This window comes from Cervus canadensis, chromosome 21 (assembly GCF_019320065.1).
Source record: "Cervus canadensis isolate Bull #8, Minnesota chromosome 21, ASM1932006v1, whole genome shotgun sequence".
NCBI lineage: Eukaryota > Metazoa > Chordata > Mammalia > Artiodactyla > Cervidae > Cervus > Cervus canadensis.
This window is the reverse complement of record NC_057406.1, coordinates 608252-630278: the sequence shown is the minus strand read 5'-3', so window position 1 is coordinate 630278 and position 22027 is coordinate 608252. Positions and strand designations below refer to the sequence as shown.

The 22027-nt window shown below is 56.4% G+C and overlaps 1 protein-coding gene across 4 annotated transcripts; it reads right to left on the bottom strand.

The window, feature by feature from the left end:
- Window positions 1–376: 376 nt before the first annotated feature.
- On the bottom strand, window positions 377–21322 carry MLC1 (modulator of VRAC current 1). 4 transcript variants are annotated; one of them, XM_043440697.1, is made up of 12 exons: window positions 21183–21322; window positions 20257–20497; window positions 18875–18964; window positions 17608–17661; window positions 17223–17324; window positions 10517–10615; window positions 10086–10157; window positions 9123–9239; window positions 7667–7723; window positions 7003–7125; window positions 3099–3260; window positions 377–1684 (listed from the first exon to the last, which is right to left on the bottom strand). In XM_043440697.1, the coding sequence occupies exons 2-12, from the start codon at window positions 20434–20436 to the stop codon at window positions 1604–1606; spliced, it is 1137 nt and encodes a 378-aa protein (XP_043296632.1). In that variant the 5' UTR covers window positions 20437–20497; window positions 21183–21322; the 3' UTR covers window positions 377–1603. The 4 variants fall into 4 exon arrangements, with proteins under 4 accessions (XP_043296632.1, XP_043296633.1, XP_043296634.1 ...); XM_043440698.1 differs by having other exon boundaries at window positions 377–1678; XM_043440699.1 differs by lacking the exon at window positions 7003–7125.
- Between the last annotated feature and the right edge of the window lie 705 nt (window positions 21323–22027).

Sequence of the window (22027 nt, the reverse complement as noted above, 5' to 3'; positions counted from 1 at the left end):
AGCTTCTCTGGTCCAGCATCTTTGTAGAGGGAGGGGTGAATAGGAAAGATCCACCTACCCCATCGGCACCTTCCTCCTGGTAACTTTCCAAAATCTAGATGTCATCTTTATTTGGTTTAAACATCTTTATTTTGCATTTAACTTCCCTAGATAACCCCAAAGCGAGGCTCTGTGCCTATTCTGTGGGGGATTGGGGGTCCCGGGGGAGGCACCAGTGCCTTTCCAGCCTCCTCCCATCCCACCTGCAGACTGGCTCAAGGTTATGGTAAATCATGAATTAAAAGCATCCCCCCACCATGCTTTACGTCTTAGTTGTTTCGGAACCTGGGCACGGAGATGCGGGGCGACCCAAAGTGAAATAGGCCACTGGCCACAATGACATGTTAGCATTTATTGCTCAGGCAGTATTAAATTATATCACACAAAAATGTAAATTGACAGAGACAGGACTATGCAGTTTAAAACCCCACTTGTGTGAATGCTTTGTGCTGTCTCTGAAGTTAGAAGTGCCTGTGTAGCCCCAGGCACTCACTCCAGCTGTCAGGCTCCAACTTCCTGGCCTCCTAGAGACATCCCTGTCACCTGCGCTACCCCCGTGGCTTTCACCCAGCCTGAGGAGCTGGGAGGGGGAGTTGGCCCCCACGGGCTGCACGTGGGTGGGTGTGGTCTGCTTGTGTGCAGACAGCCCCTCAATGCTCCCGTGCTTGTTTGGGGACTTGACCAAGGCCTGTGTCTGCCCGGCCTGCCGGGGACACGAGGCCATCAAGGCATGGAGATGTGGCCTGTCCATTTTCAGAGCTGTGGACAGGCTCAGCCACAGCCGTGGCCCATCCGGAGGACACTGAGCTGCCACAGCGATCAGGGTGGACTTCTGTGTTGACAGAGGCTTCAGGACAAGAGCACGCTGACCACCACTGAGCTGGGTCTCTACTGGCCGTGCGGACAGCCCAACATGGATGAGGGCCCTTCCAGAAACACTGGGGTTAAGTGTAAAAAGAGGTCAGAAATACAGGCCTGTGGGTTTCACACGGGGACACTGCGGGTCGAGTGGGGGCTGCCGGCGCCTGCAGCTCTGAGGGCTCTGCAGGCTCTGGGGCAGGCAGGAAGCAGCTCCGCCCGCTCCGGGGGAAATCGAGGCTTGGCAGGCTGCCCCCCTCGCCTGGAGGACAGAAGTGTGGAGATGGGTAAGGTCCATGCAGGGATGCAGGGCTGAGCACACAGCAGGTGCAAATCAAAGCAGGGCAGGGAGGCCGAGCACGGTGCAGGCGAGCATGCCGGCAGCCTGGGGCCCGGGGCTGCCCAGTGATCAGCGCCGGCAGGGTTCGGCTCCGGCCTGGCCCTTCCTCACCAGGGGCCCCCGTGCCGCGGCTCCTATGGTCAGGCCACCTCAGCAGCACTGAAATGATCACCCCTCAATAAGCACAAAGCAGTCAACATTTGCCTATTTCACAATTAAACCACAAGAAATGAGAAAACTCCACCTTGAACCTGGCCCTCCGCAGGAAAGGGGAGGGGCGGGCTGGGGTTGCAGCTCGGGGGCAACTAGCGTCTGGGTGTTAGGGTGCCGGGGCGTGGGCCCTGGGCCTTGGCGGCCCGTGTGTGGTCACTGGGCCATCTGCACCACGACGGCTCTCCACGCTTTCTCCTTGTCGAACTCCTTCAGGGGGCTTCTGGCCACCTGCAACTGAGGACAGCGTATCTGTCCGGGGCCGCCCAGCCCATGCAGGAAGCAGGAGAGGCCCTGACCCCCTCACTGGCCCTCCCAATTCTCCCAGACGTCCCCCCCCCGTGCTGTCCGCAGGGGCTGGGCTGGCACCCACACCTGCCTCGTGAGGCCTCTTCCTGCGTGCCCGCATCCTGCACCCGGCAGGGCAGTCTCGGCACACGGCAGGTGCTCAGTAAGTGCTGCGGACGGGCAATAATGCTCTCCAGGGCACAGCGGCAAGTCCCGCCAGCTCTTCCTGGGGAAGGGGACAGATGCCCCCCATACCAGGAGGCTGGACCTGGCCCTGGAGGCTGTGAGGCAGCTCCAGGGCTGTGACCCCCGGGAGGGAGGGCGTCTGAAGCAGCCAGTGGTCGCCAAACAGGGTGGACCGCTGCCCGGATTGCCTTCCTGAGCCCCAGAACGGCAGCTCTGGAACCAGCCGGGAGGAACCACTGGCTTGACGCTGCATCTTGACGTCCTGGCATGGAGCCAGGTGGACCTCACATGGGGCCCGGGGACACAGCGGTCCCTGCGGGAGACTGACCGCAGCCGGGTGGGAAGGACAAGCGAGCAACACCGCCCCAGCAGCGCCCAGCGGATGGGGGGCCGGTGGTGCCGGGCTCGCCCCAGGAGGTGCCGCGCGGAGCGCAGGGGAGCCCCACTCGACTCGCCGTGTCCCCCCGGGAAACCCACGGGCCTGCGTTTCTCACCTGTTTTTACACTAAACCCAGTTTTCCCGGAGGGGCCCTGGTCCATGCTGGGCTGCCCTGCACAGCCCATAAGTAAGCCGGGTGGGCCCAGGGGGCAGCCAGGCAGGAGGAGTGTCCCGTCCACCCAGGGTGCCCTCCCCAGGTGCCCAGGGCATGGTGCCGCCTGGGGGACAGTGGGCAGGTGTGTCCAGCCAAAGTGCCGCAGCAGACAGACAGCACCCGGAAGGAGCCGTCCACTTGTGGGGATGAGGGGCGGGGCCCGGGCAGAGTGCAGCGGCCGTGAGCCTGGTCGAAGGGCTGGCGTGAGTCCTCAGAGCCCGCGCCACGGGCCCTGGACGCACATCTACAGGGGGTGGGCTGGGCTCCCCTTCCTGGCCAGGCTGCTGGAGGGAGAGCCCGGTGATCCCTGAAGATGCTTGCCAAGTTCTCAGCTCACTTATAAGAGTAAAACTGGAAGCATTCAGTCCATAATATCTTTTCAGAAATGGATTTGTGTTTGCCTGGCTGGCTTAAAAACTGTATAAACGTATTGCACCTTTTCAAGAGTTTTCTTTGTTTTAAAAAGAGAAAGTGACCCAACAGGTCTTGAAAGAAGTCAGCCTGGGTGGCGTCGCTTTGCCCAGGGTCCCAGGATGGCAGGCCCCCCTTCCCCTTCCCTCCGGACGGGCTCAGAGGCCACTCACCTCCCCGGCCACCGGGCGCTCCTGCGGGCTGGGCAGGGCGCCCGCGGCGTCCCAGGACGCGCCCACCTTGAAGCGCACACACTGGATGACCGTGGCTGTGTTGAGGCCCGCCTGCAGCAGCAGCTCCAGCATCAGCATTAGCAGCAGCGCGTCGTAGGATTGCTGGGGGCGAGAGGTGAGCAGGAGATGGGGGAGAGGGCGGGAGGGGGGGATGGCAGGCCGCACACCCTGCTCCCTCTCAGCCGCTACCCCCCCCCACCCCACTGTGTGGCCCCTCGGCCGGGAGGCTCCCAAAGCAGAGACCCTGAGCCCTGGGGTAGTTACATGGAGCGGTTTCAGCTTCCCATTCCTCGGGGGCCCTACTGTGTCACCAGCCAGGGCAGTGATCACTGCAGTGAGCCAGAGCTGAGGAGCTCAGTTCTGGTCTGAGCTCTGTCATCCTGGACTTAACAGAAGACCCGCACAAACATGACCCAAAGGCAGCCAGGCCCCCGACGGTGCTGCCCGGCTCATCTTCTAGGCCCCCCAGCAGGGCCAGAGAGGAGCTGCTGAAATGATCTATGGCCTCCCGGAGGGTGCCTGGTGACGCAAAGGCGAGTTCCGTGTGAGACGCCAGTGGAAGCCCAGAGCCGGAGGAGAAACAGGGACACAGGCTCCAAAGAAAGACCGGCAGACCAGCTCCAGCAGAAGCCGGGGGGCCTGTACTGACTACTGGGAGGAGGCGTCTGCCCGGGACCACAGGAGCAGGGGGTGGCACGCCTTGGGGAAGGGGCTGCCAGCAACCCTAGGAGGAAGCCCTAGGGTCTGTAAAGACACCCACAGACCACTGGCTCTCTCCTCACACTGCAGGGTGACCTTCCAGCCTCAGAAACGCAAAGCAACCAAACGTTAAGACAAAGAACCCAGGTAGGGTCACTGTTTAAAAAAAAGAGACTCAGTGTCTCTGACGTTAACCTGCATACTTAAGGGTGAGTCTAGTTTTTCTAAAAACTCAACACTGTGTTTTCTTGAGTCAGGCAGGGTGATTCTAAAATTCACACAGGAACTTTCTGGTAGTCCAGTGGTTAAGAATCTGCCTCCCAAAGCAGAGGATGTGGGACTGATCCCTGCTTGGGGAACTAACATCCCACCCGCTGCTGGGCAGCTCAGCCCAAGTGCCACAGCCACCGAGTCTGCACTCGAGGGCCCGCGTGCCCCAACGAGAAAGAAACGCATGTGCCGCAATGAAGACTCCCACACGCTACCACCGAGTCTGCACTCGAGGGCCCGCATGCCCCAACGAGAGAGAAACACACGTGCCGCAACGAAGGATCCCACACGCTATAACCGAGACCCGACGCAGCTCAAAATAAAACATTTCTTACAAATCTAAAAAATAAAATTCATATATAAGAACAAACAAGTGACAGAAGTGAGGAAGCCCTGAAATGCAGGGCAGTTGGCATCAAGCCAGCCAGGTGGTGATGGCCTGGTGCCAACCTCCAGGGTGGGCAGAGCGGCACAGATTGGCTGCGAGAGGACAGTCATGGCAGAGAGAGACCCAGATAGACAGAAACTCAGTGCATGAAAAAGGCAGAGTCTCAGACGACAGAAAAAGATGGGCTTTCTAATACAAGGGGCTGAACCTCTCATTCACAGATGAGCTACTCGAGTAAAGTCCGACTGGGCCCACTCCTCGCGCCATGCTCCGGGTTAAACTCCAGCACAAACACAAGTGTGAGCCTTCCTAATTGTGACTCAAAATCCAGAAGCAATGAAGGAAAATATGGACAAATTTAACTGTGTAAAACACCAACAAAACTTCCACATGAGACAGATCACAGCAAGCAGAATGGAACAGCTGCCTAGCTGAGGCCGCTGTTTGCATCTTCCGTGTCTGACGGAGGGCTGGGCTTCCTGTGTTGACAGCGTTATTAAAGCCCGCAGGAAATGGGCAAGAGACACAGGCAGAGCTTGTAGGAGAAAGGCAGGGCCTGGGACAGAGGAAAGGGCCTCAGCGACCTGTGTGTTCAGATGCGTGCTTCAGCCCCCCTGCCACAAGACTCCATCTCTCAGCCGTGTCACAAGTCCCGGGGGACACCCTTCCCGGGCTATGAGGGGACAGATGCCCTCATACCGCTGGTGGGAGGAAAGAGAGGAGCCTCCAGGGGATTTGCCAACATCCAACTAAACTATAAATGCATCTATCCTTTGGGTGATGAGGAAACACCAAGATAAATTGTTTAAAAAAAGAAAGGTAAGGTGCAGAGATATATTAGAGTGACCTGTTCTGTAGGAAAGAAGGAAACTAAAGATACACACAGTTGCCTGTGGGAGCAGCGGGGGGCCGTGGGTGGGACCACAACCGCTCTGAGTTTGCCTCCGGTTGATTTCACTTTTGAACCACATAAAAGTTTTATATGTTCAAAAGTACTAACAAGAGGGAAAAAAGCATCAAAGCCCCAAACTGAATACAAACAGAAGCCGTTAAACTTGGCTCTGCAGCACGGCCACCCAGCGGGGGTTCCTTCCCGGAACGAGTGGGTGGAGGAGCCGTCAGCTCGCCCAAGGGCATCACTGCGAGCACGTGTGTGCAGTCAGATCAAAGATGGCAGCAACCACAGTCAGTGCTACCAGGAAGCACGGTCTCTGGACTAAGAGAAAAATAAGGCAAATATAAAACAACAGAGGCTGGGGGAACCCTAGAATGTAAAATTTTGAATTAGAGATACCAACATACATTCAGGATCTGTAAGTACACACATTTCTCAGTTCTGTCCACTGACAGGGCTTAGGCATGATGATACCCCCGCCGGAATGGGTACATGGCTCCCCTCCCAGGGCGAGGGCGAGTTGGGGCGGGGCCAGGACCAGGTGAGCTGGGCCATCTCGAGCGTCTGATGGGAGAGGCTGATGGGCTGGCATCTGGGAGCCCAGAGAACAGGGACGCAGCGCTCTGTGGACAGTGACCAGCGCACGTCCCCCGGGGGCGGTTCTTGGGCAGACACAGGTGCACACACCCCGACCCCATCTGTGGCCCAGGGAGTGTGCCGCCAGCCGCGCTGACCCACAGATGCCGGCGCTGGGACTTCCTTCCTTCAAGGGGTTGCAGCTCCTGGGAAGCCCGCCGGCAGCACTGCAGACTGGCCAGCACGCAGCGCCAGCACTCCTGGACTCACTCCTGCCCACACTGCAGCACACAGACCCACGGGGGCATCTCCCAGGCCACAGGCCGGCACTCCAGAAAGTCAGTGCCTGGGGGGAGCGGGGGCTGCCCCAGATCCGAGGACACCAGAGTGCAAGGGTGAATGAACCTCACTGCTCTGAGGACCACAGCCCTGGGAGCGTCTTCTCGGGACAGTCCGAGGGAGGCTGTGCTGTCAGCTGTTAGGCCAGCTGCCTCAACTGTGCCAGGACTGGCCTTACTGCTGACATGCAGAGGATCGAAGGCCAAGGGTCACCTCAAGCATCTGCCACTCCCTTTCAGATGCTTCCAGAAAACAACGCCTGTGTGTGCTCTGCCCACCCGTCAGCGCACACCACACACACACACAAACCACCAGAGAACCTCAGTGTTGACTGTATTAACCTTCAACTCTCCTGATATGTTTGAAATTTCTCTTAACACCGTCTTACTGGGATCATCCAGGGCATCTGAGACTAACCCTGCCTGATGCCTGAGCCTGTGGGGGAGACACTGGACCCCAGAGAATCCCCTTAAAAAGGAGGTTCTCGCTCCCTTCAGCTTACCCAGGAACCAATGGGGTCTCTCATGAGACTGGATGAATGTGACTCTAAAACACAAATGAACGCAGAAAGGGCTGAGAAAATAAGACACGCCTGTGAAGGCAGGCGTTCCGGACCTGGGCAGCAGCTCAGCGGCACTGTGTCTCTAAGGGTTTAATTAAAATAAAAGCACACAGACCTTGAAGGCTGGTGGGTAGTCTTTGAAAACGTCCATGATTCTCATGATGCTGAAGGACAGGTACCCAGAGGCCGTGAACAGCAGCGGGGCCGCCAGGCTGCAGACGGCGATCAGCACCTCCACCTGGGGGAGCGGGCGGGGCGGGGCCGGGGGCCAGCGTCACTCAGGACTCCGCTGGGTCTGCGGGTCTGTGGCTGGCGGGGGGCCTGCTGAGTCTCTGTGCCCAGTGTGCCCCTTGATTCAAAACGCACTGTGTGTTGAACTTTCTCAACTGACACACAATTCACTCTGTTCATAAAACAGCACTTAATGATCTCTGGCCTCCTCCCCATGCCCTCCAACCTGCTCCTCTGACCTCCCAAAACAAGCCACGCAGCCCCAGGAGTCGGCCGAGCTGGGATGCTCACACCTTGGGGCATTCAGACTGGATTCGGCAGTTCAACACCCACACCATGACAGGACGCCGCCTCTGCTGAGTCCCTAGAATCTCTCCCGACTCTCATGCCAGACCTGCCGTGGCTGCTCATTTCCAGACGGGCCAGCCCTCGGACAGTCGCCCGGCCTTCCTGCAGGCCCTGCAGACGCCCCTCGGGTGCTCACCCCCACCCCGCTCAGGCCAGCAGGTTGCGCAGGAGGTCCCTGGGCCCAGCCGGGTGTCACCTACCAGAGGCCTGCTGGGACACTCCGCCGTCACGTGACTGGCGATGGCGCTTGGGAAACACTGAGAGCGGAGGAAAGAGAAGGCTTCAGAGCCGACACCCCACGTCCGGCCCCAAACCTGCCCTGCCCCCCCGTGCTCATTCAGGCCGGCCACTCGGGGCTAGAGGGTGCGGGGGAGGCAGGGGAGGCACCCTGCGCCCCGCTGCTCAGCGCCACAGCGGCTGGGGGCCAGGCCGGGAGGCGGGCACCCCGCCAACACCGAGTGCCTATCTCCTGCTCCCTCCCAGCTCAGCGGCAGCCCAGACTGTGACGCGGACTCAGTGGCCGTGTCCAGGGCAGGGTCTGCGTCCAGCTGCAGTCGTCCCTGCCGTGTCCTGGCCCAGCTGGGTCTGCTCGCAGCTCAGGGTCCAGGTGAGGATGAAGCTTCGTGCTTCTCGTCTCTGGGGAGCCCTCAGCTGGCCCTCACCTGTGCCTCATTCGTGACATTTCTGGGCCGTCACCAGGGCAGGCTGCATGGGCTCAGCTGGGCTGTCAGACGCAGGGGCCCTGGAGACACTGTGCCACCGCACACCACGCTTCGACCACGGCGGGGGCCTCCACTGGGCCAACGTCCCTGCCGCTTTGTTAGTAACAAATGCCTGTGCTACTTATTTTAAGGAGCCAGATCTAACTCTACACGACCCAGGCAGGGGGAAGTTCGGGGGCTGGACTTCCTCAAGGTCGCCAACCCCCGAGCCCACCTTCTGGCCATCCACCCGCCCGCACCAGGCACCCGGCACCCTCCGCCGTCCCGGCCAACACGGCCTGCTAAGCCCAGGTGTGTCCAAGCCCCAGCCAGCCGTCCACGCAGCCACAGAGGAAAGGGAAGCGCCCACACGCTGGGTGTGGGAGCACCAGGCTCCGGAGGACTGTGCGGTTGGGGCGTCACACGACACGGGGAGACTCGGGGCGCGGGGGGCCCTGGTAACTGCCCCAAGCGGACTGGGATCCAGGCACCCCAGCACGGCAGGGCCGCAGCGTGGCGGGGCTGGGCAGGCGCTCCACAGGGGGCTTCCCAGTTTAAGGGGCGAATAGCATTCAATTGCGTAAGTCAACTGAGACTTGCTTATGAGAGGGTGGACGTTCCGTCTGCAACAGCGACCCAGCGGTGAGCACTTGCCAAGCTGAGCCTTCACTTGTTGCAGTCAGTGTAAAATAACACACGTGTCCTTCATTTAAAATGTGAAACAAAATGAATGCTATACATTATAAAATTATATAAAATAATGAAACAAGGATTTTCCTGGAAAAATAATACAAAAAAATAAAATAAAATAAAACAGCTAGGCTAACAGGCTGACTCGTTTCCTCCCGGGTCCCAAACAGCCCGGGTGCCCCGGCACTCCCACTGCGATCCTGCCTGACCCCTGAAGCTGAGCTCAGAGGCTGGCCACCCCCACGGGCACCGCCGGTGTACTCACGGCCACTAAGATCCAGAAGAACGTAACCGAGAGGTGCGGGCCCGAGACGGCGTCATCCACGTTCAGAGCAATGACCCCTCCGAGGATGGCGGAGACCCCTGCAATCACCTCGATGACCTGGGGGCAGGCAAACATCGAGGGTCAGCATCTCCCAGGGGGTGGGGCGGCTCCCCAGGGCCCCCGGGAGGCGGGTGGGGAGGCTCCTGCAAGCTCGGGGCTGAGGAGCAGGGTGCCCCCCCCATGCAGTGACACGCAGGATAATCTCCAAAGGAATACTGAAAATATGCATTCCAACACAAATTTGTGGGAAAAGGAAGGAGGAAGCTTCCACCAATTCAAAGGAAAGTGGGAAAAGCCACAGAAAATAGGAAAAAGATGGAGAAATACATAAATACGAAGGTGCCAGGAATTGTGCTCCGGGTGACCCGGCTCAGTCCACACAGCCCCTATATGCCACACAGAAACCACCCAGATGTGCAGGAAGAAAGGGCTGGAAGGAATGGAAGACACGGTGAGGAGATATTAACAAGAGACAACTCGCGTAGTTAATGATGCAACTGTCCTGGCAAAGGCCACGACTCTGGAGAGTTGCTCGTAATGGTTTAAAAAAAGGGGGCGGGGGGCGGGGGATGGGGGGACAGGCGTAAGGAAGGGATTCTAAAGTTGTGTGTACTAAAAACCAGCAAACTCTATGGTGCAAAGCTGCAGAATTACAGAGACAGATCCGTAATCTGCACTCAGGTTGGGAGGTTTTTAACAGACCTTTCAGTAATAGAACAAGTGGACTAAAAGATTTTGGAAAGGGCTTAAAACACAGTTAACATGGGATTTATGGAACAGGGGTGCACTGCCAACCAGGGCGGTGCCTGTGATCGTGGACACGCCCACTCCGTATTTATCACGTACACCCCCTCCCCCCACCACTCCATGAAACCAAGTAGAGGGGAAAAAAGCCTTTCTTACAGAGTAGGATTTCAGGACCCGAGCAGGAAATGTCACTTCACACAGAATGTTGGTGCTGTCAGAGATGGAACCCTGTAAAGAAACAAACCCTGTTACAGGGGTGGCCATGTCCAGGCCACCGCTCCAGGGACGGTCTGAAATGGGAGTTTCTAGGCAATGCTCCTGGATCTTCAGGCTTAAGAGCAGAAGTTCAAACATGGACTTTCTCTTTGCACATGGAAATGTGTGATTGCTGAAGTCCTAGTTTACAAGGTGATACTTGAGGTTGACTTGGGCTCTGTCTGTGGCACTGCTGGGGGTGGGGAAGGTACTTGGTCAGAATCAGACGAGGGAAGAGATGGTCCGCATCTCTCTGTTTGCCTCCCCGGGGCCATCGACCCCTCACTCCGCAGCCAGGTCTGTGGTGCAGCTGTGCCGCAGGCTGGGCCCACCTTCTGCTTGCAGTGCGCCTCACTGGACCGTGCAGAGATGATCACTGTGGCCGCCATGAAGAGCTCCAGCAGAAGCAGCAGAATCAGATTGAAGTTGATCTGCCCAAGGAAAACATACACGTTTATAAAATTGGCTTCTCCACTTTGATCCAGTAAACGTAGACAGCCCCATGAAGGGGCTCAGTGGCCTCTTCAAAGCCCGGGCAACATTTCCTGTCCAAAGTTAGATATCAGGCAAGCCTTTTCTTTCTTGGTTGTGGATTTTTGTTCTTAAACCACTGTTGGTTCACAGGCTGGATTTGACCTTGGGCTGTAGCCTGCCAACCCTGACCTCAAGCTTCCTTGGCAGTTGTTCCCTCCTGGGTATTTATACTAAAGGAATGAAAACTCACATTTATAACAAAACCTGCCCATATTTACAGTAATTCTGTGCATAGCTGCCTCAAGTGGAAAACACCAGGCTGTTGGGGGTTACAGGACTGACCCACATCCTGACTGTTGGCAGTTACAAGAATCCATGCCTGTGTTTAAATTCACACAATACACAACAAGTCAATTTAACTGTGTGATATAAAACCATAATACCTACTACTGTGGGCAAGAATCCCTTAGAAGAAATGGAGTAGCCCTCATAGTCAACAGAAGAGTCCAAAATGCAGTACTTGCGTGCAATCTCAAAGATGACAGAATGACCTCTGTTCGTTTCCAAGGCAAACCATTCAATATCACAGTGATCCAAGTCTATGCCCCAACCAGTAATGCTAAAGCTGATGTTGAACAGTTATATGAAGACCTACAAGACCTTCTAGAACTAACACCCAAAAAAGATGTCCTTTTCATTATAGGGGGCTGGAATGCAAAAGTAGGAAGTCAAGAGATACCTGGAGTAACTCTTGCAGTAAAGTGATGCACTCAATATGGCAGCAAATTTGGAAAACTCAAGAGTGCCCACAGGACTGGGAAAGGTCATTTCTCATTCCAATCCCAAAGAAAGGCAATGCCAAAGAATGTTCAAACTACCACACAACTGCATTGATTTCACACGCTAGCAAAGCAATGATCAAAATCCTCCAAGTCAGGCTTCAACAGTACATGAACCGAGAACTTCCAGATGTTCAAGCTGGATTGAGAAAAGGCAGAGGAATCAGAGATCAAATTGCCAACATCTGTTGGATCATAGAAAAAGCAAGAGAGTTCCAGAAAAACATCTACTTCTGCTTTATTGACTATGCCAAAGTCTTTGTGTGGATCACAACAAACTATGGAACATTCTTCAAGAGGTGGGAATACCAGACCACCTTACCTGCCTCCTGAGAAATCTGTATGTAGGTCAAGAAGCAACAGTTAGAACTGGACATGGAACAACAGACTGGTTCCAAATCGGGAAAGAAGTACATCAAGACAGTATATTGTCACCCTGCTTATTTAATTTATATGCAGAGTACATCATGCGAAATGCTCAGCTGGATGAAGCACAAGCTGGAATAAAGATTGCCAGGAGAAATAGCAATAACCTCAGATATGCAGGTGATACCACCCTTATGGCACAAAGCGAAGAGGAACTGAAGAGCTGCTTCATGAAAGTGAAAGAGAAGATTGAAAAAGTTGGCTTAAAACTCCACATTCAGAAAACAAAGATCATGGCATCCAGTCCCATCACTTCATGGCAAATAGATGGGGAAACAATGGAAACAGTGATAGACTTTGTTTTTTTGGGCTCTAAAACCACTGCAGATGGTGACTGCAGCCATGAAATTAAATGTTTGCTCCTTGGAAGAAAAGCTATGACCAACCTAGACAGCATATTAAAAAGCAGAGACATTACTTTGCCAACAAATGTCCGTCTAGTCAAAGCTATGGTTTTCCCAGTGGTCATGTGTGGATGTGAGAGTTGGACTATAAAGAAAGCTGAGCGTCGAAGAATTGATGCTTTTGAACTGTGGTGTTGGAGAAGACTCTTGAGAGTCCCTTGGACTGCAAGGAGATCCAACCAGTCCATCTTAAAGGAGATCAGTCCTGAATATTCATTGGAAGGACTGATGCTGAAGCTGAAACTCCAATACTTTGGCCACCTGATGTGAAGAACGACTCATTGGAAAAGACCCTGATGCTGGGTAAGATTGAGGGCAGGAGGAGAGGGGGACGACAGAGGATGAGATGGTTGGATGGCATCACCAACTCAATGGACATGAGTATGAGCAAGCTCCAGGAGTTGGTGACAGACAGGTGATCTGCTGAAGTCTATGGGGTTGCAAAGAGTCAGATACGACAGAGCAACTGGACTGAACTGATAAAACCAACTAATCAGGAATTCCCTGGCAGTCAGTGATTAGGACTTGGCACTTTTACTGCCTGGGCCCAAGTTCAGTACTTTTTTTTTTGCTCTGTTGGGTCTTCACTGCTGTGCGTGGGCTTTCTCTAGTGGAGTCAAGAGGGGGCTCTCTAGCTGCGGCGCTCAGACTTCTCATTGCGGTGGCCTCTCTTGTTGGCAGCTGTCGGGTTCTACAACACGCAGGCTCGGCAGTCGCGGTGCACAGAGTTAGCTGCCCCGCGGCAGACAGAAAACTTTTAACACTAATAATGAAAGCTGTCCCCTCACCACAGTCATCATCGAGATGACTTTACAAGTGAGTTCCATCAGACTTTCCAGAAGCAGTGACTTCTCGTGTCAAGATGTTGCAAAAAGCAAAAAAGAGGTAAGAGTTTCTGCGTTCATTTTATGAGAACAAGGAAAACCTTGGTTCTAAAACCAGACGAAGGAAATGTAGGTCCATTTCACTCAGGAAACTTGATGAGCAACCCTAACGAGGAGACTGGTTGGTCGGCCCATCAAAACACTGAAAATAACACACTGTGATGAGGTAAAGCTAATCTCCGGAAGGAAAGTTTCAACACCAGAAAAATTAGTGCATTTAATAAAGTAAATGAGGACAGAGCATCTCAATAAGTTCAAGAGCAAGCAGCACATGTTTGTATTTTTAAAACGAAAAACTTACAGCAAACCAGGACTTGAAGACAAGGTTTTAACTTGGTGAAAGTTATGTATAAAACACTTAATGGAGGGACTGCTCTAGTGGGCCAGTGGTTAGGAGGCTGCCTTCCAAGGAAGGGGATGTGGGTTCGAGCCCTAGTTGGGGAACTAAACTCCCACGTGCCGCAGAGCAACCCAGCCCACGCCCATAACGACTGAGCCCTCAAGCCAAAAGCGAGTCTGCAGGCAGCGCAGCCAAAGAAGAAAAAGAAGGAAGTTCACGGCAACTTTAGATCCAGCCCATTTAAAACCAGGAATAAGACAGAAAGGCCCAAGGTGCCAGAAGCCCCGGGCAAAGCTATGAAGACACCGGGACTGAGGGGCAGGCTGAGCAGGGCGTTTAGTGTCACTTGTGGTGACACAGGCCTGCACAGAAAACCAGCGCAACCAAGAGGGACGCTCGGAGGATGCGAGTCCAGCAAGGCTTCCGGACACAAAGTCCTCTTATGAAAATCCACTTCTAAAAATGGCTACCATTTCAATGGAGTCTAAATTAACACATGCCATGTCAGTTGATTTGACAACATAAGATGCTGTCACTGGGGCAACTGGATAAAGGACACCCAGGAATGCTCTGTACTGTGCATGCAAATTCTTTTCAGTCTCTAACACTTCAAAATAAAGGGGAAAAAAAAGAAAATCAGAAGCTTCTCTCTGCACTAGGAACAACCCATCTAAAAATATAATTTGAGAAAGAAGACACCATTCATACTAGCAACACGCCCATGAATTATGTAGAGACTGTCTAATACAGGAACATTCCGACCCTGATAAAGGGCAGATGCTGTGAGGGGGGAGACAGTCTGTGCCCCTGGTGGGATGACATCACACAACAAAGCTGTCAGTTCTTACCAGGTTACTCTATAAACTTCAACTAATTGCAACAGAATCTCAGTTGTATTTTTTGGGAACTCAGCAATCTTCTCCTCCAACATATTTGAAATAAGAGCGGTCGACTTTGAAGGAGGAAGACAACTGAAGTCACGAAGCCACACTGAGAAGCCTGGCTTCGCCTCGGCCGCCAAGCAGCCCACGGGGGTGTAGGCAGGGGCTGGCCCACGTGGCACGGCCCGAGCTGCTGACCACGGGGAGACCCAACTCAGGAGAAGCCGAGGACGGGAGCAGCCAGCAGACAGAAAGGAGGTTCAGGAGGGCACCTGCCTGGGAAGAGGGGTTCAGAGGTGGCAGTGATCCGAGGGTGACCTGCGGCAGCTGGGAGCCACGCCACAGTCATCAGATGGGAAAACGGGATGGCTGGAGATGCCACGTGCAGGGACAGCTGTGCGACCAGGCAGCTTTTGGCCGTGGGGAGGATGGACCCCGCGGTGTCCTGGGCTTGGCTGCGTCAGGTGGGTTCACGGCCCTCCCGGGCATCCAAGGAGCCCATGGAGATGTGCCACGTCGGCCTCATTTGCTGAGGGAAGAGTCAGAGGCCAGGGAGCTGGGTCCTTCCCTGAAGAAAGCAGCGCCCAGGAGGACACAGAGCAGCCTGGGTGGGGAGTGCGGGCACGGGGGCAGCAGAGCCTCTACTGGAACCCCGCGTGGCCTCCCCCTGGGAGGAGGAGGAGACAGGCAGAAGGGGGAGGGGAGCAGCCCCCTCACCCTGGTGGCCTCACGGCGGGGGGCTTCAGGGTTTCCTGTTTCATCGTACATGACCCTGTTTGGACACTGGGAGTCCGACCTCGTGGTCCTGGGGTCCTTCCGTGCGTTCAGGTGTCCGAGCTTCACGTCCTCCACGTGGCCTGGCTGGGCCTTAGAGGTGCAGGAGCCCATGGGTCTGGTTAGCGATGGTGGGGGGATGCTGCGGCCCAGCCCCGGGGGAGGCCACCGGAGGAGGAGCCCTCCTGGGGGAGCCCTGGAGGAGGGGAAATGCCGTGCATAGCTGCGCACATCTGCAGCCTCTTCATCCACTCTGTGTGGGGCGCCGTCCTGGGTGACGGGTGCTGGATTATGTTCTGGTCTGGGACTCCTGCCACCATCAACAGGGCTGCTAGGAACACGCTGCCTGGTCACCCGTGTGAGTGTCTCTCTGAGGTTTGTACCTCTTTCGAAATGACCTGAAAATTCCAGGCCTTTGCCAAGAGCCTGCGCAGCAGCAGGAGTTGCAGGAAGTGAGGGAAGCCCCCTGGGCCCTTGCCCGACTGATGCGGGGAACGTCATCTCCTGTGGTTTCAGCTGACCTCCTCTGACGGGTGGGTCTCGGCTCGGCTGCCTGCTGGCGAGCCCCTGGCGCAGTCAGCTACAGCCCAGGACTTTCTCCCAGGGCTCCGCACGGTGGCCTGGAGCCAGCCGCTCTGACAGAACCTGTCCCCTTCCTCACAGCGTGGGCTCTTGTGTCCGCGGGACAACTGGCTGGGCCTCATGGTGGGCAGGTGGCAGGGCCAAAGCCGAGTCGATCACAGCTGTGTGCCAAGCCTGGGACGGCCACACCCTGGACTGCTCAGGCTGACTGGATGCAGGCGCCCTCCTCTCCTGCCAGGGCAGCTGTGCAATGGAGGGGGAGACCCCCACCTGAACTTCAAGGGGGCTCCGCCCCGGCCCTTGGGTACCACCTGGATCTGCTGGGGCCTGCCTGTGGGTGGACTTGCTCTGGGCCCACAGGCCGGCAGCACCTCCATGCAGAGTTTCTTTCGTGAAAAAGCATCGCAATTGTCAGTGAGGCTTTGTGACTTGCTACAGTCTCCAGACCTTCTGTTGCATTTATTCCCAGGAACTTGATACTGTATTTCATAAAGTGCTATCTGTATTTCAGTAACATTTTCAACAATTTCTGTTTCTGGCACAAATAATTGTTTTACATGGATTTTCACATCCAACAACCTTGCTAGGAGCACTTAACGGTCAAATGTCAAGAAAGCAGAGACTCATCTCCTGCAGGACAGGCAGCAGACAGGCTCCTCTGAGACCTGAGCGTCTGTCATCTTCCTGCTCAGACGCCGGGCTGGGGTGTCTCTGGCCACGGCCTCCGTTTCCCGATCTTAAAGAAACGCGTGCACTGTCACACACAGAGCAGCGATATCCCTAACCAGGTCCTGTTTCCAAGAGATTCTGCTCTGCTTTTTTGTGATTTAAACAACAAGGCTCTTCCATTTTTCTTAGCAGAACATAAAGTAATAATGGGACTTTAGTCAGCAGCATCACACATTTAACAAAATACGTTATGTACTGCTAAATGTTTAAGACCCTGTTTAAGACTCCTTTGAAAAGACCCTGATGCTGGGAAAGATTGAAGGCGGGAGGAGAAGGGGACAACAGAGGATGAGATGGTTGGATGGCATCATCAACTCAAAGGACATGAGTTTGAGTGAACTCCGGGAGTTGGTGATGGACAGGAAGGCCTGGCATGCTGCAGTCCATGGGGTCGCAAAGAGTCGGACACAACTTAGCAACTGAACTGAACTGAACTGAACAGAACGTTTAAGAACTGTCATGAAAGCAATACAAGAAATCAGTGTATCCATCCACTGACACCAATGAAAGCATCGAAGACAGTTATTTTCTTCAGAAGCATAGGTGAAATTCTCAGACTCAAGAGCTACGGTACACATCCCTACGTAACTGCCCAGCAGACAGCTCGCCAACACTCGCTCCAGGCCCACAGGGCTGAGCAGACTCAGGAGCCAAGCCCGCGGCACCCGTGAGTGCGGGAGACCGCATGGCTCTCTGCGGACTCACATCTACTGCTGACGGGTTCAGGACAAGCTTACAGCCGAACCAGATCAGGCAGGTGGTGGTGACAGCAAACGTGGACACGAACAGTATCTGGAAGTTGGGGATCTGGAAGACAAGACGGGAGGCTTTCCTTCACCTCTGTGTGACGTTCAGCCTCATTCCCGGGCACTGACCACCACCCCGAGGTCAGGCACTTAGCATCAGCAGGGGTGACTGTGAGCTCGGCCCCTTAAGCCCTCATGGGGGCAGGAAGAGGGGGTGCAGGGCTGCAGAGGGTGTGCCCCAAGGGCGGCCTGGGCCCACCCCCCCAGCCCTCCCACCTGCGTGCCCTGCCATCCGGGGCCTCTGGTACCGCCCTCAAGCTATGCAGGTGGAAGGCTGGACTCACCGCGCTAACATTTCTCTTCGAGACAGCGAAGCTCACGATGGCTGAAGGGATGCACTGCAAAGAGAGAGTGGGTGAGCGTCCTGCTGGCCGCTCCGTGTCCTGAAAACCCGCAGGGCCCGAAGCATGTCCCCTCTGCCCAGTGGTCTCACTCAAAGCTGGAGGGGTCTGGGTCTTTAAAAATAATTCTTCTGGAAACAGCTTTAACTGTTCTGATGATGGAAAGGCACCTGAAGGTGAAGACTGTCCTAGCCAGACGCGCCTGGAGCAGATTAGTTTCCTATCACCTGAGACCAGCGCGGCTTGCTAAGAATTACCCAGGAGACCCTGAGCCCCTTGGGGTCCTTGTTGGGGGCCCCCACTGCACCCTCCCAGGAGCCGAGGACAATGAAAAGGGGGAGCCTGGGTGGCAGGGAGGGGATGGGGGCCAGCCTGAGCCTCGGGGATCATGCCAGTGTCGCTGCAGCCCCAGGACCCCCAGACCTCAGAGGGAGCAGCGGCGACACAGCCTGGCAGGAGTTGGGTGGGGGCTGGGCCAGAGGAGGAGCCAGGGGGACCATATGACCCGCCCCCACCCCGTCACCCCTGACAATTCTGCTGGGACATCTGTCTAGGTCAGCGTGGCCCTGGAGCCACCTGGGTCAGAGGTCACTGTGACCCCCAACCAGGGCTGCTCCAGTAGTGAAGAGCAAGGGCCACCTAGCAGGTTCTGGAGAGAAGGGCAGCAGGTGAGTGGAATTCTTTCAACGGGTTTTCTTTAAGAGAGCGGAGGCTGTGCGCCCTGCAGGGGTATAGGGTAAGGAAACGTAGGTCTCGAGTTTTCAGACACTTGGGAGTGCTGACGGGGCTGGAGCAGGGAGCAGGTGCGCGAGCCCCGCCCCCCCAAGGCCCCAGGGAGCGTGCCCTGTGCTCGAGCTGGCCGGGGTCACCGGGTGTTTCTCCGTGCGGGCCAGCGGCTCCCCTGGGCCTCAGCACTCTGAGCCCAGAGCAGGCACAAGCTCTGGGGAGGGCAGGTGCAGCCCCCAAACCACGGAGGGGGTTCCCTGCTGGCTCGTGGGACAGCCCAGAGCAGCTCGCAGCCGCCTGGGAGAGATCAAAGGGCCGCTTCTCACCCTGGAGTTGGTGGAGTAAGGCAGGCTTGCTTCATTCATCCGTTTCAAAAGCGACAGAAGCCAAAGTATACAGAGAGATTTTTTGAGTGAGAAGTGAGCACAGATACGGGTCAATCTCAGAGTCAAGAACTCAGTGCTGACGGAGGACCACTACTCACCGAGCCCGCAGCACAGCGTAGGTAGTCCATCTCCAGAGGAAACACGTTTCCCAGGTAGAGAGAAAACCCCGAGGTCACGAGCAGGCAGCTCTGCAGGACAGCACGAACGCCGGTGACGACAGCGGGCCTGAAGCTCAGGTGGTGGGACAGGAAGCCCTCTCCCACACCTTAACTCTGCCCACACCAACACCCCAGCTGGATCCTGCTGGACCTGACTCCCTCCTGAAGGACAACAGCTGCCCACTCTCCCCCAGGCTCAGGCTGTGGGCCTCAACACTTACTAGGGGGACGGGAGACTCTGTCAAAGCTGAAAGCAAGAAGCAGAGGTGCCGCTTCCCAGACAACGCCTGCACCTCAATGCACGCAGGGGGCCTGGGGACGGAGCCAGCACACAACCGTGTCCTCCTCAAGGAGGCGGAGATGGAAGCTCACCCCACGGAGAAGGCCATGGGGCAAAGGTCACAGGTAGAGGTCTCTCAGACCCGGGGTCTGAGGGGGGCCTTGTGCACCGTGGAGTGGGAGCATGGGGCCTGGGGGTGCGGGGACAGAGGAGCCCTCGCTGCACCCCCAAGTGAGGAGCAGACAGCTGGGCCACGCGCTATGGCCGAGGGCACAGAGCCCCGGGCCCTGGGAGTGAGAGGAGGCTGACCAGCTGCTGGCCGTCCACACAGGGGCGGGGGGAGGAGACTCCTCTGAGACACAAGTAGTGGGGGTTCCAGTCTCAGTGGCGCAGGGTCGCAATGTAGGGGGAGGGCAGGCAGGACCACTGGGGTGCTGGCCTGTAGGGCCTGGGCCCGGGGAGAGGCAAGGGCCCAGCCTGGATCCTGGATCTTGGCCTGGGCACACGGGCCCCCAAGGTCCTGCCCACGGAGAGGTGGGGCCAGTGGCCAGCCCCGGTGACCGTGCTTGCTCAGGCCAAAATGGCTCTTGCTGTCGTCCGAGTGCCTGCGCAAGCTGTCAGAAAACGTCCTGGGACCCCAGGCACGGTCCGCCGGGCCTGCCCCCAGCTCCTGTCAGCCCTGCCCCTTCAGCCCCTCGGTCTTCACGGTCCCGTGGCCCTGGCATACTGCCTCAGGACCCCCTTCCACTGTTCACCCTGCCAGAGGCCCGTCCTGAGAGCAGAGCCCCTCCTCCCATCTCTGCAGAGCCCCCAGGAGGTGATGGGCATGCAGACCACCCTGGCCCAACAGGTGACCTGGCCGACGGGCAGCGTGGGCCCCAGACTGTCCCAACCCTGCGGGACACAGGGTGGCCACCAGGAAAGAATCCAAAGAACAAAAGCAAGCCAGCATGTCACACCCGTGAGGCTCTCAGATGCAGCAGTGACCCAGGGCCCCGGGGAGCCACACGCAGGCAGGGGACCCTTGGCGGGGAGCACTCACCCCCACCAGCACAGAGAAGACCCACGTCTTGCGGCTGAAGCATGGGGGCAGCCTCGACGACAGCTGAAGGTCGCCGGGCTTGGTGTCCGGGGCGTAGCCCGCGGCGTCCGGCCTCCCGCGCTCCAGCGGGGGCATCCGGTCGTACGCCAGGCCCTCCCGGCACTGCTCCTCACGGGCCATGGGCCGGCCGGGGCAAGGCTGGCGTGAGCGGCTCAGCGCAGCACTCACCACGCAGCCCTGTCTTTATTTGCGATAAGATTACAAATTACACTTTGATCACTCTGAAAAAACTCCCACAGAAGTGATTTTCAGTAAATACTTGTTTTGGGCTTCCCTGCTGGCTCACTGGTAAAGAGTCCACACCCAGTGCAGAAGGCGCGGGTCTAACCCGCAGTCTGGGCAGGTCGCACACGCCAAGGGGCAGTTATGCGCACGCGCCACACCCACGGAGCCTGTGCGCCCCAACAAGGGCAGTCACGGCAACGAGAAGCCCACACACCACAACTCCAGAGTAGACCCCACGTGCCGCAGCTAGAAGAAAGCCCGTGCAGCAGCAGAGACCCAGCACAGCCAGAGACAAATTAAAAAACTATTAAAAATTTCTTAAATATTTGTTTTCAATAAAAGAAATATCATGCGTATGGAAGTACTGTGAATTTGAAGAATAAAATGAACACTTAATTTCGCAAGTGAACACAATCACTCTCCCAGTAAAACCACCCTGACCAGTCCAGATCCATGGAGGGACTCAGGCACCTTGCTGAACTGGGGCTCCCTCGGCTCCTCCCCCCCACATCCCACTGTCCACTGGCACCTGCAGCCACAAATCCCTTGATGTGTCGGTTACCCCAGGTCCAGGGTGGTGACCAGACAAGAGATCACAGATGTACCCCACCCAAGGGGTTCCCAGCTGTCCACGCACTTACCTCCGTGGTGATTCTGGCGGCGGGAGCACCGGTCTCTGGGTGATGGGCTCCTGTTACTGAGTCACTGTGCCTTGGCGTCCAGTGAGAACTATTCACAGACGGAACAAAAGCCCAGCAAAACTGCACTTAAGCCAGGGAAGCGGGACTGCTTCCTGAATTTCAATGAGGGCATGAAGTGCGGGATCCTGGAAGGTTCTCGGCGGTTGTGTAACTGCTGGCCCAGAGTTCCACTCCATCCTGTGCCAACCCACCAAGAGCAGGGGGGCCTCCGCTGCTCCACTTGTGGCAGACAGGTTGTGAGCACCAGAGTGGGCCTCTCAGGACAAAGAGCGTGCCCGAGCGCAGAACTGTTCCAAGCTCAGGATCCCAGAAGGCCCGACAGCCCAGCGCTTGACTCTTTTGGAAACAAGCACGCTTTTATCCAAAGTCTTACTCTCCATCCTTTCTGGAAGCCCTTTTCCATCCCTGCCATCACACAAGGAAGGCCCTTCACAAGGTCACACACCATTTGCATGCTGCGTGACTGGCCTGGCCCTTAAACTGTTTGGGATTCTGACCCATGGGTTCCTGTGCGCCGTGAGGGCCCCGCTGTGCCCGCTATGTCCGCTCAGCGCGGAAGGGAAGGGACGGGCGTGCATTTCGCCCAGCCTCTGCTTGTTACTCCTCCATGGCTCAGTCGTGTCCGACTCTCTGCGACCCCATGGACTGCAGCACGCCAGGCTTCCCTGTCCTTCACTATCTCAAGGAGTTTGCTCAAACTCATGTCCATTGAGTCAGTGATGCCATCCAACCATCTCATCCTCTGTGGCCCCCTTCTCCTCCCGCCCTCAATCTTTCCCAGTGTC